At 34.7% G+C, this 16,850-nt stretch overlaps 1 protein-coding gene across 6 annotated transcripts in view; it reads right to left on the reverse strand.

Moving 5' to 3' along the window:
- Nucleotides 1-16,850, reverse strand: part of EPHA7 (EPH receptor A7) — a 169,684-nt gene that overhangs the window by 13,382 nt on the left and 139,452 nt on the right. Inside the window, exons 7-14 of one of the 6 annotated variants that reach the window (XR_011422085.1) lie at nucleotides 16,402-16,585; nucleotides 10,718-10,826; nucleotides 10,028-10,083; nucleotides 5,559-7,006; nucleotides 4,517-4,702; nucleotides 3,892-3,953; nucleotides 2,360-2,569; nucleotides 1,257-1,406 (exon numbers count right to left, since the gene is read on the reverse strand). Coding sequence is in view for 4 of the 6 variants with exons in the window: in XM_001503790.7 (XP_001503840.1) it covers nucleotides 1,257-1,406; nucleotides 2,360-2,569; nucleotides 3,892-3,953; nucleotides 4,517-4,702; nucleotides 5,559-5,684; nucleotides 10,028-10,083; nucleotides 10,718-10,826; nucleotides 16,402-16,585 (1,083 nt within the window). In the remaining 2 variants the exon portion in view is untranslated. The remainder of the gene's footprint in view (nucleotides 1-1,256; nucleotides 1,407-2,359; nucleotides 2,570-3,891; nucleotides 3,954-4,516; nucleotides 4,703-5,558; nucleotides 7,007-10,027; nucleotides 10,084-10,717; nucleotides 10,827-16,401; nucleotides 16,586-16,850) is intronic. The other 5 variants (XR_011422086.1, XM_001503790.7, XM_070223559.1 and 2 more) reach the window with 5 other exon arrangements.

The following is a 16,850-nucleotide window of genomic DNA, read 5'->3' on the forward strand; positions in this document are numbered from 1 at the left end:
TTTCTACTGCTGTCCATGTTTATGGTACCTCAAGAACGGACCACTTCAAACCAGTTTGCTAGTCACAGCCGACTTCTAAATGGCAATATAGATTTTCCTCAAGCACTACTTATTTTTTTACACTACTCTCCAAGAACTTTAAATTTGTATCATTTCCAAACTCCTTCAAAAAAGTCTTGCGTCCATTTGCCCAACCTAATCTTGATTTTGAATCACTCCCAGTGTACGCATCTCTGTTACAGGAAAGGGAGTCTATGAGGTTGGCACCACACGCCTCGCTAAGCCTTTGCTTCTGCACTTTCCAACGTGCTCCCTGCAGAATTGTCTTGTCACCTATGAATCTAAGTCTCCCCCAGATTTCTAGTTCCAATTCTGGGGACCTTCCTACATTTTACACTTGCTCTATTTTTATCTCAATTTCACTCACATTGTCAATAAGATGAACAACATGAATCTGCCAGTATTTGCATGTTTCTGACTATAAAAATGTCAATTTCATAAAATTCAGCCTAATAGAAGCAAATAGTCACTTGCACACATGTTACATTGTTTGATAAACGGTCTCCTGGTGTGAGATGTATACACCCAAGAACCACAATCAGTTTCTTTTCTCAAAGAATAACATCATGTTTTATGTCTTAGTATGCCCTAATGGAAACAGGGTACACATTTAATAAGTACTATTTTTTCTTTTTTTAGGGATTCCCAAAGATATTCTCATTGTGATTACATTCTAAAATATCACTATGAAACACTTACCAACATTGATCATAAAATCTAGATTGCCTCATGAAATTAAAATTTAATTGTCAATCAACGATAATTTAAACAGATTTTCTCAGAACATTAAGAGAAGAAGAAAGATAAGCTTCAAAGACAAAATAAAACACAACCTGCCTTCCCCTCCCCCTCTGTACATGACTCTTTTATTCAAGTGACCCTCCCACTCAGCTGTGCAAACACAGCATCATTATCTTTATTAGGGAGGAAATAGCCTCTGTAGGCTTCTATTGTGTCCAGAGAATTTAAATCAAAAGAGAAAAATCAATTCTTCAAAATAAAAACCAAAATGAAGTTAACTGAACCACCAATTTACGGTAACTATTGTGATAATTTGTGGTGATAATTCTGAAAACTCAGCAGTACATTTTTATAATTTTATAAAAGTTTCTTCGTATGAGCCATTACCTACATGTTCCAATAATAATGGATATTAATGTATTAAATCCTTCTGGTTTAAACAGTGTAACACCTACATCTTGATTTGACATGTCCCAGTAAGGTCTTTCTCCATAAGACATAACTTCCCACATGACTATTCCATAGCTCCATACATCACTGGCTGACGTGAACTTCCGGTATTGGATGGCTTCTGGTGCTGTCCACCTTACTGGAATTTTTCCACCCTGTTATGAAAGGAAATTAACATTTGAAATATGTATAACTTCTAAATCATTTATAGCAGTACCATAAAGCTACAGTTAAACATTTGTATACTTGGTTGGCAATTCAGCAGTATTAGGTCTATCCATCTTGTATCTCTATAAGTGTATTTAAGTTACTAAGCTGTTTGTAAAATGTCATTACAAGTTCTCTTCTTTTTTTTTTAGAGGAAGATTAGCCCTGAGCTAACATCCACCACCAATCCTCCTCTTTTTGCTGAGGAAGATTGGCCCTAAGCTAACATCTGTGCCCATCTTCCTCTACTTTATATGTGGGTTGCCTCCCACAGCGTGGCTTGATAAGCATGCATAGGTCCATGCCAGGTATCTGAACCAGCAAACCCCATGCCGCCAAAGCCAAGTGCAGAAACTTAACCACTACGCAACCAGGCCAGCCCCACAAGTTTTCATTTTTAAGGCAACTCAATTTAACGGGTCCTATTTGGTCTTAGGGCAAGAGTCTAGTTAAAAGACAATGACGAAATTAGGCAAGTACTAAAATGGACTTACACACAGGGTATTTAAGTAAATCCTCACATAGTTTCCTTTTTTCTAATGTCACAAAAGTTATGATAAGAATTAGCATATTTCTTTAAAATATTTAAAATGGGATTATATTTTTCTGCTACAATTATGAGTACTAGTAACTAGATGTTGCTGTGTATGACTGTGTATTATTTATACCAACAACCCAATATAAAATAAGCATGTTATCATTCTTATCATTACTTATTCTCTGAGGCTATATGTAGACTGTGAAAGCAACAATGACTCTTCCAAAGGGAAAAAGTAGCAACAACAAAAGTCGAGAACAATTTGCCTCTTTTCTCCTATTTAGTTTTGTAGCATTAAGCCCTGCTTCCTCGGTAGGAAAATTTCAGGATCATGAAGGAGTGCAGTAATAGTCTTTCTCTTACGGTTGTTGTGTAGACAGCTTCTGGATCATCCTCTATAACCCGGGACAGGCCAAAATCTGACACTTTACAAACAAGATTGCTGTTGACAAGAATATTGCGAGCTGCAAGGTCCCTGTGAACATATCCCATATCAGCCAAATATCTCATTCCAGCAGCAATTCCTCTCAGCATTCCTACTAACTGAATGACTGTAAATTGCCCATCGTGTTTCTACAGGAAGACAAAAATAAAAGTCCGTTAAATGTACTTTGAAAGAGAAAAAAATCACCATGAAAAATGTCTGCACACTAGTCATTTACTACTGTGTAACAGAAATTATTAATTAACTTTCTATATAACACACACATTTGTGAAAAATGTAACAGATGCTGATTTAACTGATAGTCAAATAATACAAAATAGAGTTTTGGTAATCATTTAGTTATTTACATTGATATGTTATTAATATTAATTATTAATAGTTTCAGACTATGCAAATCCAAAAGTATATGCTAATTTTTAAGTCAAGGCTAGGGAATGGAATATCCAAAAATATTATCCCTGGCAGCTAAGTGTTTTCTCTACTTTCTAAAAAATTATATAAACAATCTAATAATATATAAATGGATGAATACAAATATATTAGTATTTTTTCTCCAAATGGTAAAAAAGGAAGGGGAAAATGTTTTGGTGAAAGATGAAGAGAAACTAAGATGTAGAAGATGATTATACAGGCTGACTTTGTTTTCACTGTACTTTTTTCCTTGTTCTGCTATTGGTAGGAACATTCCTCGCAACACGCTTTCTCCCAGAGAGTTGATAGTTAATGCATTTCACAAAGACGCAGCACTAAACATTTCCCTAAATCCTCTGATTTATTATAAATCTGAGTGAATGTATCATTCTCGATCATGTATGATAACTCTGCACGTCCTTGTATTCTTTATTTTCTTTTTGCCATTTGGAAAAATGTTAACCAGTGTTCATACTCTCAGGCGAAAAGTCTCTGAGAGTGAAAATATGTAAATTTACATATTTAGAATTTATCACTTACAAAAATAATCACATACTATTAATTTAAAAATCTTAATAATTTTATATTTTATGCTTGACGCTTACATGACAATATAATAGAAATGGTTCCACAGTGCAGAATTGGGGTTATTAGGCCAATAGTGAATGGTTATCTTACTTTTTAGTTTCTCTGCATTACCTCTGTACTTTCTGATGCTAGTGAGAAAGTAAAATGCTACACTACAACATGTGTTCAAATCACAGGGCTTCAGGTATCCTCCGTATTTGAGGTAACGTATTAATGGAGACTCTGTTTTAACTACATTCTATCACTTAAATGCTCAAAAAGACTCTAGTTCAATCCAATCCGGGACTCTGATTTTTATCAAAATCAGAATTTGAATTTTTATTCAAAGAAAGTTTTCTGACCTGATAAACTTTATAATGTTCACATTTTGCACTGTAAAAAAAAAGTTCAGAAAATTATATTGGTAGCATGTATAGTATATCTAGAATGGGAGGATAATTGTGTTACTTACCCTGAGAAACGCATCTAGGGCCCCATTTTCCATGAATTCTATTACAATCATGACTGGTTTCCCTAAATTTAAAAAATGTATATATAAGAAAAAAAAGTGTTGATTCAGATCCATAACCTAAACTTTAGGGTTATTCCCTTTGCCACTTCGGATAAAACACATGGTAGTTTCTTCGGAGGACTGAATGGGTGAGCTGTATTTCTATTGCTGCTGCTACGCTCAGAGTCAGTAAATGTCTGCTTGCAACGTGGTCACGACTCATAAAATCAAACAATAAAAGTCAGTGTGTTCTTCTGACTCTTGCTTTGTAAATAACTCAGAAAATGACACTTTATATAAAATGCAAAGACTAAACTATCACTTTTATGGCTTTTGAAGCTAAATGAAAATATCTATTAGTCACTCCCTCGATCTATCATTTATGTTTTAACTCTAACCCTGCATTCATTTATCCTGATTTTCTTTTTCTGAGGTGGTAACATACAAGAAATAGTTTTAATCAGTTTCATACCAAGATAAGACATTCAGATTATGCAATATGTTCATAGTTTGATTTTTATTATGTATGAAATGACACTAATTTCTGACAGTCCACTTGACAAATGAAAGATATAATCATATCTACCTCTTGTAACAACCCCTTCCAAATGGACAACATTTGGGTGGTCAAACTGCCCCATGATGCTTGCTTCACATAAAAAGTCTCTCCTTTGTTTTTCTGTGTAACCGACTTTCAAGGTTTTTATGGCTACTGCAACGTCTCTTTTTCCTGGAAGTTTCAAACGACCACTGCAGACTTCCCCAAATTCTCCTGAAGTAACAGAACAGGCAGGAGTATTTTAATTTCAGAAATATTTCTTCTCTCAAAGTACATGCATTAAATTCTTTAAAAGTACTTTTAAGCTTTCCTAAACTATCTGTTACACAAGCGACTATTTTGTAACTGGGTTAACAAAAACTCTTTCAGAAACAACATTTAGGTTTGAAATATGCTGTATAATGTACACTGCCTACTAAAGTATAAGGGCACACTAGCACATCCTAAATATTGCTATGGCTCTTACAGTTTGAGAAGGAAATATTTCTTAAATATTTAAAAGTCTGGAATTCATATGCACCATGTCTGCTAGACTTAAGGGACATGGATCCAAAAATGGATAATTATTATGAAAATACATTGTATACGTAGAAAATAATATTCCTTTTAAATAATACATACATATTAATTTTCTACATGGAATTAAATTGTGCAATGGCTAATATCTACAATCACAAGGAAAAAAGATAAAAATGAAAACTTAGCAAGAAAATGGTAATCAAGTAGGAGGAAATGTATATTCCAGCAAAATTCAGGAACATTCTAATGCTTTAAATACTAAGTTATTTCTTGAACAACAAGCCAGAACTCTTATGAAATAGCTTATACGAGAACAATAGCTTAAAAAGCCAACAGAAGACAAAAGATAAACAGATTCTCTGTACCACATGGTTCTTTTCCACTTTTTTCTTAAGATTTCATAAACAAGTACAGCCTCATTGCTTCCACCAGTTGAGGTAAATGCAAAAGTTCTATACTTGAAGTATAATTATTTGCCTGTCATTATGATGTATGACTTTCGATCTCGGCTAAATGGAACAGCTGAACGAGGAAGCTACAACAGCCTTACCTGCACCGATCACACGCTCAATTTTAATACAGGAGGCATCTAGCTCCTTGGCGAATTGATGGACAGCTCTATTTGGGTCCTCATAGGTTTCAGGGTCAATGTAGGTTTTGGTGCCTGGAAATTTAACTGTAATGATGTAAGAAAGCATGACTGTGATGAAGCAAAGCACTTATTGTGCAGTCAGCCCAGGAATTTCATTATGCAGAGTGCTCCTTGGAACAGTGAACTTGCTTCCACATCACCTGATTCACAGCAGTTTTAACAGACTACTTCAGTCTGCTGGCGTATAGGTATTATCTGCAAGCTTCTATAGGTAACATAGGATCCAGCTCATAGGTTACTAACTGAATTGCTTTTCCAGTAAATCAACAAAAGACACCACCAAAATTCTCTGACATGACTCTTATCAGACTGGAGGTTTAATTAAACTCACTGCTATCATGGCACAGTTCAAGCCATATGGAGGTTTGTAATGGACTTGGAGACACATTTGTAAATCTATCAGTCAGTCAATCAACCAAATTAACACACTGGGAAAAGAAGACATTTCATTTACAGGTAGCCTACTACACTGACAGCAATATTAAAAACATTTAGACATCTTACTTATTCTTTTGATTTATTTTTTTAAAAGACCAACCACCATCGACATATACATAAAATTAATACAAGAAGTGAGGGACCACTATCACAGAATCAGAGAGAAATTTACTAAAGACACAGTTTCATCTTCACCTTGAAGGGCAATAGAAGCCAGATGTACAAAGTGCAGAGTAAAGTTAGAAAATGTACAATATTCCTGGGATCTGCTAACCATAGATGACAGCAATTTGAAAGAGGAATGGTTGATAGGACCTTTCAATTATAAGGCTCTGGAAGATCTTAACTGCTATAAAGAGGTAGCCGATATGCCTCAGAAAAGGTAGTCAAAATTCAAACAACATAGAATCATCTTAAAAGTTAAAATCTTCTTAAAATGCACCCAGAAGCATGCAGGTAACAGATAAGGCTATGTCAACTTTAAATCAAATTCAATTACAATAACGTATTGCAAATCTAATCATTTGGTTCAAGACAAAGATAAGATAGGCATATATTTGGTTATATTAATGCAACGAAAAGAATTACACTATATCCTCAAAAAAAACTTTATTGTTTTTAACAAAGCCACTGAACAATCTTTTCATTAAATCTTACTATTTGGAGAACAATATATTTCTTTATGTATTACACTGCAGCCTAACTGTGCTTATGTCATCACATTAAATTAAAATTATATTTTAAAAATAAACACATAACAAACAAAAAGAAGCAGAATGTATAAAGGAAAATGGGATTTAAAAATCTTGATTTATTCTGCTGTAGTTGATTGTTTATCCAAAATTGATTGTCTTAGACAATTATTGTTGCAGTTTATAAAACTGACAGATGCTCATTTGTTACTAAAGCTGAACACGAAAAAAACACAAGAAGAAAAGAGAGAGGGGACAGAAAGAGAAAAGAAAGAAGGAGTACAGGGAAGAGGGGGGGAAGAGAAAAAGAGAGAAGGGAAGAAAACAATAGGTTAACCTCCTAGATTGGCAGGCAGATGGAGAAGGAGCCATCTTCTCCCTTTTTATTCTCTTCCTTTCTTTCTTTCATTGTTTTCTCGGTTTTGTTTTGTGATAAGAGAGCAAGATTGGAGGTAACCTTCTGCATCTCAAATGGTTCTCTGATGGTTCTTTATTCAAGCTGTCATAAAACATTTTGACAGGCCAGAGCAATTTTGGCATAAAAACATGAAATACTGCCCAGCTTGGATTCAAAGACATTGTTAGAAGAAATGGTAGGAGGAAACAAAATGTAAATTGGAACTGCTTCACTAAACCCCTCCATTGTGTTTATATCTTTAAATGTAGCACTTGGGGCCATGGAGAGTTGAGGGTGCCTGGTACAAATGGCTGGACATTCTATTAAACTTGGTGCTCTAAAAGCTAGGTAAATGATTGCTTTCATGTTTCTGTAAAAATTCAATCAGGTGTCTTAGCACCTAAGAAAATTGTCTGTATACTAAAGGAATAAAAGGACACCAACTCGTAAATAGCTGGTGACCACAGCTTTGTACTTTACGTATTTTAGATACAGCCATAAAATGCCTAGTTCTCATGAAATGACAAGAAACGATATCCCCGTAAGAAGGGCAATTCAAAAATATCAAGAATTTACCAGGATAGGATATGTTAAGTGCACTTTATTTTTTCATTATTCATTTAAAAATGGATGTTTTAAATTAAAGGACATACTGACATCTTTTCTGAATATTCTGGTCTGTTGCTTATTTCAATTTAAGACTGTAAACTTTTTCCTGTTCTACTATCTCATTTACATTTCTCATGAATGTTAAATATCTTAAAACCACCATTGATATTTTGCTCCAGAGATGAAAATTGTTTATATACATCAAGCTTATCTTGTCTATGTTAGTAAGTAAAACATGCAGCTCTATTTTTTCTAATTACAAACTGGATGTCAAGTGTAAAAAAAGCAAATGGCATCAAAATATTAAAACCGAGTGATGACAATTAAGCATAGGCTATACAACAAGTTTTAGATAAGCCATATTTCAATTTACCTTCTGCATTAACTTGCAAGCTAAAAGCAAATAAACCAAAACGTATTTGAAAATTTGGGGATATCTCAGATATACTCAATAAAGGAAAGAAAAGTGACATACTGATTAAGGTAGTATTAAATGATTCTGCCATCAAATTATTCACATATGGGTAGAATCAGGGATTCCAGGAACTATAGGCTTATGTTACTTTTCTATATACATTTTAAACCAGATAAAAAAATTCAGGCATTCAAATTTTCATCCTCTCCTTCCTGTCTGAGGAAGTGTAAAAATATTCTCTCATGTCATGAAAGAGAAAGAAATATAACCGCCACTCTTTCTGTTCGTCCTCTAGCTATAAACTGCCTATGGCACTCTCATTATTGAGCCTTGTCACAGGAAAATCCTTGACCGATTAGCAAAAGGAAGCACCAACATTGGGAGCATCTCAAATGATCCCAGAGGGGAGATGACAGAATCACATGTATTCAGTCATAATCAGGGGCAGATTTAAATTTTGTTAGGCTTATAACCTTCTACAATTTGGGATACTCTCTTTAAGAAAAAAAAGTGATTAGACACACAAAATTGCTGGGGCTCTCCCAGGGCCTAGAAAGGGGTCTGTGGAAGGGAGGGGCCCTGAAGCTTAAACTTCGTGATAAGGCCACCTCTGGTGATCTCTTTTACTTTAATTTGTAGTATTCCACATGCCCTTTCTGCCTTCAGTCGTTGGAATTCTACAGAGACTCATAATCAATCTGGACATGTGTTATGTAAAGCTACTTCTCTTTTGAAAATTAAAGTCAAGGTAACTTGGTTCAACAAATAAAAACACATTGAAGAAACTAAGGAATGATAATAATAGTGTTCATAATTTGTGTCTTTAAACCACACCTTTTATTGATTGATGCTTATATATTCTTGTGACATTTGGATGGATACATGACAATACCTTCTTAGATACTGGCATAATAATAGATATAATTTTTATGCCAGTTAGGAAATTTATCTATCCATGAGACATTTTAGTAAAGATTATAGCTACTATAAAAAACAATAAATAAATTTTTAAAAAATATTTTCAAGGATTAAAAATAGGAATAATATGTTTGGAGAAGAACATCATTAATTATCAGAAGTAAAACCATTTGATTGTTAGGTTGGTACTCTGGCTGCATAAAGTAATAACATTTACTCACATGGCTCTCATTGTTTCACTTGCCATCCACATTGCAACAAGAATAAAGTTAATGCAGATGGCCATCTACTTTCTTTGGCTCCCTAAACTCTCTCCTGAATATGGTTTCTAAAATGAACTTGTAAGAATCATGTAACCCAAATCCACAGGAAATCATTGGAGGATTGAATCCTATTATTACACTATTTATGTCTAGTGAAATATCTATCAGTGATGGACAATATATAGTAGCTAAAGAGAAAGAGCCTCCTTAGTTTAGCCTTCCATGGTAACATCACTCATTGGGTAGAAAAAAGGGGCCTTTCCTTCTGACTCAGAATGAATTCCTTAGCTAGAACATGGGCATATGCAACATTTAATGGATTATTATTAGAATGGTATGAAACGATTGGGCAAAGTTTGCAAAGGAAAAATTATGACATAAAAGCAGCTAAATAAAATCTTGTAGTTATACTAAAATTTCTTGAGAGATTACATTTCTGAATATATTTTATTTTTTTAAAAATTCACATATGACTTTCATTCTAAATATCTTGTTCAAATGCTTTAAAGCAACAATTTGAGCTCATTATATAATGTCCAAGTATGGTGTATTAGGAATTTATTCATGCCAACACTAACAACCAAGTTTCTGTATTAATTGGGGTACAAAATAATAAAGAAAAGCCAAACACTTACAATGAAAGTAAAGTTCTTCATCCCCTTCCTGGTCAGCTTTGCTATAACCACAGTGCCTGGAAAAAAACCACATTTGTGATGATCTCAATCTATGATCTTACTTTATATGTTTAATATTCAGTACAATATACCTCAATTATTTAATATCACACTAGCGAGAGCTATTAACAAAGTACAAAAACTTCCTGTCTGTAGTTATGAACTCATTCAATAATACAGCAAGTCACATGATTAAAAAATGCACAGAATATAAAGTCTTTGTGTGAGACAATGTAGAAGGAACATATTTTGTCACTCCAAACTTATCAATGAGTGAGTATTTGCTTAGATTTTTTCTGCAACAACAACAGATTTTAAATGGTTTCCACAAACCATTAATGAAAAAGGTAAATCTTTCCCCTGGTATCATTTATATTTATTATAAACACCTGACTCTGAAAATAACCAATAAAAATTCATCCAATAGAAATTACGATACTCATTCCTCTTGCACTAAAGGAATGATCAAGCTCACACTGTATTTTGACCTTGAGAGAACGATAATTTATTGATCTTTAGTGTTTCATATCATACAACGAATGTTTGCATTTACTATTTAACATTCTAATACACTAAAACGATAATAGGCTGACATAATTCTGCAAAATCAATACATTTTATTTTAGAGAGCAGAACAAATCTATGTTCTACCTTCTTCCAATGATGAAGCCAAAGACCATGAAGACCAAAATGATGGTCCCAGCCACGGCGACCACCGCAATGATAATAACAGGATTCTGTTCGCTAGAGACGGCTGTAGCTGTGAACAGAGAAAACAGGCTCAGAAACATTCAGCACCATGCAAGAACTTGAGAGGTTAAACAAAATCTTATAAACAAGAGCTATGTATGCTATTTAATTCACCTCTCATTTTGAATAAGTGCATTATGTTGTAACGATATAAATTTAAATATTTATTTTTGCACTTGAAGAAGTGGTAAGGACACTACTTCATCTGTTCTATATTCCTCAGCTATAAAAGAAACCCACAAAATGCCTTATTGACTGGTTATCCCCTTCTTAGTTGCTGGAATCTTAGTTATGAATCAAGAGATAGACATCTGGGGCCGGCCAGGTGGTACAGTGGTTAAGTGCGCACATTCCGCTTTGGCGGCCCGGGGTTCGCTGGTTTGGATCCCAGGTGCGGACATGCCACCACTTGGCAAGCCATGTTGTGGTAGGCATCCCACATATAAAATAGAGGAAAATGGGCACGGATGTTAGCTCAGGGCCAGTCTTCCTCAGCAAAAAGAGGAGGATTGGCAGCAGATGTTAGCTCAGGGTGAATCTTCCTCAAAAAAAAAATTCCAAAAAAAAAAACCGAGAGAGACATCTTTCTTCTACAATTGCTATTAAATCTCGATTTTTTCTTCAGCAAGGTATTTGATCCCTCTGTGTCTGTTTTTCTGCTATGTACAAAAGGAACCAAAATACACATTCTGTGCATTTTTCAAAGCACCTTAGATACTTTATCTGTTATATCATCAATATTAAATAAAAATCATCACGGAATCATAGTAAATCAGCATGAATTTATAATCCACTATAATTCAGGAAAAAAGATGAGCAGAATTACTTCCATTAATTTAATAAAGTATGCAATACACACATTTGAGAGTTTAAGATCGTGGAGAAGCAAGCCTATTTATGAAAGAGCAAACTTTCTGTAAGTACTTTAAAAAACCTTTCAGCATTATCTAATTGTAGACACTTCCTGAACACGGCTAAGTGATTCTTCCATGCTCATTAAGGCAAGCTCAGGTGGACCTTTCTGAGAGTCTCTTTGGGGACAGTATATGTTTGCATGTCCTTTCCAGCAGCCTCTGATTCCGATTGTTCATCAAGTCGCAAGGCCTTATCACTTCCACTTTTCCAAATTAGTGAAGTTTTACTTATACAGTAATTTGCAATTGTGATATTTTCCCCAGAGCATTACATTTTCAATACCAGGATAGACTTCATAAAATAATTAAAGACATGTAACACAATGGAAATGTATATTCCAATAAATGATCCAGTTGCAAATCTCATATAATATATAGTGTCAAACTAATACACTTTGCTTATTTCTGAAATAATCAACAGCTGTAATCTTTAATTTATGGCAGGATGGAAAATATTGCTCCTTCTTGGAGGTGGCAAGGGACTGGCTCTCTGGAGTAGGAAATTATATGTAGGCAAAGTATGTCTTGCCACAATGGGCAGCATAAACTTTTTTTCTGACTGGCTTTTCTCTAGTTTATCTACGTCTCCCTCCTTTTGACAACTCATCTCTTAATTTTGTATACCTACGCTAATAATAGATAGCTCTTATGCTGAAAAACAGTAAAAATAGACCTGATGTAATAGTTTCTGAACAAAGGTATTGTACACAGTCCCTAATTCAGCACCTGCTGATTTGCTCCCCAGGGAACTAGACAAGGGGGAAAAAAAAAGAGGAAAAAGAAAACAACTTTTAAGGTTTAATTTCTGAACTATAACTTATTATCATTTAACAGAGAAAAGATGCCTTCAAGTATTTTTCTTTGTTTGGTTCAGTAGGTTTTTTTGTTTTTATCTGTCTTTTTATATATATTAAGAGAAGAAAAAGAATGGAGTACTTCTGTTCATGAGGAGGGAAAAAATTATACACATATGTGTAGAAATTGTTTCCATTCAATCGATATCCCATGGGTCTAAGCCTCTGCTTGTCTCAGGCTCAGTTCCTCCCTTAGCTTCACAAACAGAACTCCAATGAGAAAACTCAACTCAGGTGAACAATGAATTAGAATTCGTGAACATTTATTTACATGTTTTTATATCTAGTCAGGGTCATACTTTAATCTTTCCATAGGTAACATTTATAGTTAATATTTTCCTCTATTTTATGGGTAATAAATTTTAAAAGTAATTTGTAAGTGCCATAATCACCACACCAAGGTTTAAAAATTGTAAAAGCCGTAGAGTTGACTCTGCATAGAAGTGAATTTTAGGATACATGTGCAATGGAATAATCTGTTTAACTTCTCTTTTCAAACAGCTCAAGTGACTTCTCTTTGGTGGCATCTTCTCTCTCACCCTCCTTCCTAGCACAGAGAATCACTGCCCCCGAAACTCCAATAGTGTCAGGCCCTGCACTCTACCAGCATCTCCAACTCTTAGCACAGTACCTTGTGCTAAATCAGTAGTTCCCAAAGAGTGCTCTGGGGAACCTTCAGGGCCCCTCAAGAACTTTCTGGGGATCTGCAAGTTCCAAACTATTTTCACGTAATATGAAAATGTTATTGCCTTTTTCACTCTCATACACTCACAAGTGCACAGTTGAGTTTTCCAGAAGTTGCACGACATGTGACAACGTCATCACTGATGGCTAATGAAATGTGTGTTTGTGTGCTCTTGTATTTTAAAAAACTTCTCAGCTTTCATTTCCTCTTCTTCTTCTTTTATGGTGAGGAAGATTGGCCCTGAGCTAACATCTTGATGCCAATCTTCCTCTCTTTTGCCTGAGGAAGATTTTCCCTGAGCTAACATCTGTGCCAATCTTCCTCTATTTTATATGTGGGATGCTGCCACAGCATGGCTTGATGAGCAGTGTGTAGGTCTGCACCTGAGATCTGGGCCTGCAAACCCCAAGCCACTAAAGTAGAGTGCATGAACTTAACCACTATGCCATGGGGCCAGCCCCTTAGTTTTAATTTCTAATGTGGTGTATATTGATAGATATAATCTAAATAAGCAAAGTCTCTTTGGGAATCCTCAATGTTTTTAAGTAGCCTATAAGAGTTCCTGAGAATAAAAAGCTCGAGAATGACTGTGCTACATAATAAAAGCTGACACTTGAGACTTTCCATGTGCTAGGCACTGTACTTGGTGCTTTGCGTACCTTAACTCATTTAATCCTCAGAATACCCTGTGAGTCAGGTACTGCTCTCCTAGCAATCAGTGTACAGAGAAGTAGTTCATCCAAAGGTCCACAACTGGACATGGCAGAGCTGAGAGGTGAAACCAGGAATATGTCTACCAGCACCGACTGAGACTGACAATCTGTTCTATGCTGATGACTGTGAGGTATTCATCTCTTGCTTATTTATTGAGTGCCTTCTATGTGTCAAGCACTACAATAGGCACTGGCAAGATAAGAGTAAGAAAAGGAGATAGGGATCATCCTTTCAACAACTTTACATTCCAGTGGGAGAGAATATTCCAATGATAAAAATCACCACATTTTTTCTAATGCAAAAGTCCATTTTTAACATTCATTTCATGTAATCATTCAGGTTCTACACTTCACCTTAATCTCTTTGAATCTTAGTTACTTCATTTGTAAATAAAGAAAATAATATCTATGAATCTCAGAACTCAATAAATAATAGTTTGGCCCAACATTCCCAGTTTACAAAGTGAAGAATTCTCACAAATTCATTTTGAAAGTTTTCAAACCTAAAGGTTTAGCTGATAAAGAATGTTATGTAAATGTCAGATAACTAATTGATGTTTCTAATTTAAGTTTAAACTATTCATTAGAATATTAAAAAAACACCTTTTTAATTTTGTATTATATTAGCTATCATAAAGTAATATTAAGAGATCAGTTTAAGTTGAAAACTACTAGAAGACATTTAACAAAAGACCTACTCAAATGTTGTAAATCTTCAAAATCTTAAAATGCTTTAGAGTTTTTGGGGCTACCAAACTTAGATATTCCCATTTTTAAACCTGTATACTCCATTTTAAAAAGATAATAATGAATAATGACATTAAGTTTATCACACCAAAATTTGTGGCATTCTTTTCAATTGATACCTTTGTATCTCCAGTTTTATATAAATGATTTATACTTCAAATTTATTTCAATATGTTTTATTATTCGAGGTTATAAGAGTTACTGCTTGAGTTAAAAATACAACAAAGATATTTTGAAAGAATACTGTTAGCAAATTTAACAAACTTTAGTTAATGCAAAGGATATTTATCAGTTTACCTTTATTTATTTATTTTTTTGGCGAGGAAGATTGGCCCTGAGCTAACATTTGCTGCCAATCTTCCTCATTTTGCTTGAGGAAGATCCCTGAGCTAGTATCTGTGCCAATCTTCCTCCATCTTTTAGGTGGGACACTGCCACAGCATGGCTTGATGAATGGTGTGTAGGTCTGTGCCAAGGATCCAAACTAGTGAACCTGGGCCACCAAAGCAGAGTGCATGAACTTAACCACTATGCCACCCAGCCAGCCCCAGAGTTACTTTTAAAACAGCTATAAAAATCTTTTTCTGAAGTCAAAATAACTCTGATCAAAATTATCTTGATTTAATTTATTCTAAAATGTTTGTATTAAAAATTGAGGAAAGAAAATCATGTAACATTTTTTAGCTCATTTTTGTTTAGAATTTGTGGGAATGCTAGATTGGCAAGGAGAGGAGGAGGTAATAGCTGGGTGAACCTTGTGCCTGTGCAGTAACATCAGGAGAAATCAAAATCTTCAAAATACAGAAACACACCCTGAGACCTCAGCCTAGCTGAAGAGCAAGCAGTAGGCGTCCTCAAACTGTAGTGAACTTGCACTCTGACAGTAAACTGGGACATGCATCCCAACATAAGTCTGCTGATTTGTGATACACTATAGACATGTGTATTTTTGTTGTGTTCCTATGGTGCATTATAAAACATAAACAAAATGATAAAGGGAATTCAAGATGTTGGTGATGTTCTATTTTTAAGCTCAGTGGTAGATACAGAGATTTCACTTACTTATTCTTCTTAATAGTTTATGTATACTTTCAATATATTCTTTAGTATGCTGGAAATATTTCATAAAAAATGAATTAAGATGAAAAAAATAAATAAACATAAGACCGTCTTCCCGAACTGCAATTTTTGAAATCATTGCTAAAGGACATGGAGATTAAATTAACACAGATTCCTACACATCATCTTTCTCTGGCCCACCCTGGTGTACATCCTTACTTCACTGCTAGGGGGATGGGCGGGGGGGAGGGGCGGAGTTCTGAGAAGGAGCATCTTTGACTGACGCAACTAGAGTAAGATCATTTGGGGGTCTACAAAAACAGCCTGTGTGAATACATAATTGAAGAAGCCCTGCTTCTGTTTCTAACTTCATCTATTTAAAATAAGCTGGATATGCATTAAAGAGACTAATTTAAATCACAATGTTCTAACATTGCTAAGCAAAACAGCAAATTTTAAATTATTATTCTGAATAACCTTTACGGAGTCCATAGATATGCATATTTACCTTTAATTGTAAACATCATCTTGGACGAAATCATCACTCCCAACATTGAAAACAAATATGCCAGAGTTAGAGAGAGTAAGAATGCAAACCAAAGGTGGTAATTACCTTCAAACATTTTACCTGTAGCTTCCTCTAGTGTAGCAACATCAAGTCTGGGACTGTAATTTCCATAACCAGCAGCGGTAAAAGCTCGGATCTGGAAAACATACACTGTTCCCGGTTTCAGGTTATTAATGGAGGCTGAAGTGGACTTGGTCTTTAGTGTTGAGTAGGTCCGTTCCCTTTGATCCTAGAAACAATATATACGGGGAATATTTAATTGTGATTGCAACCAGGCAACGTGACAGCCAATTCTTGCAATTTATTTCAATTTGCTGCATTGTTTCTATAAAGGCTACATTGTACCCTGTGGAATACTATAACACTGAGTTGTTTCCAAGATAATATAAAACGTAAATGTAAGCACATGCCTTTGTTCTATAAATTTCAAAGAGAAATAATTTTGTTAAAACTTTCATGTTGTTTTGAGCTTTTGTTCTGTTGGTAGAGGGCAT

This window comes from Equus caballus, chromosome 10, assembly GCF_041296265.1.
Source record: "Equus caballus isolate H_3958 breed thoroughbred chromosome 10, TB-T2T, whole genome shotgun sequence".
NCBI lineage: Eukaryota > Metazoa > Chordata > Mammalia > Perissodactyla > Equidae > Equus > Equus caballus.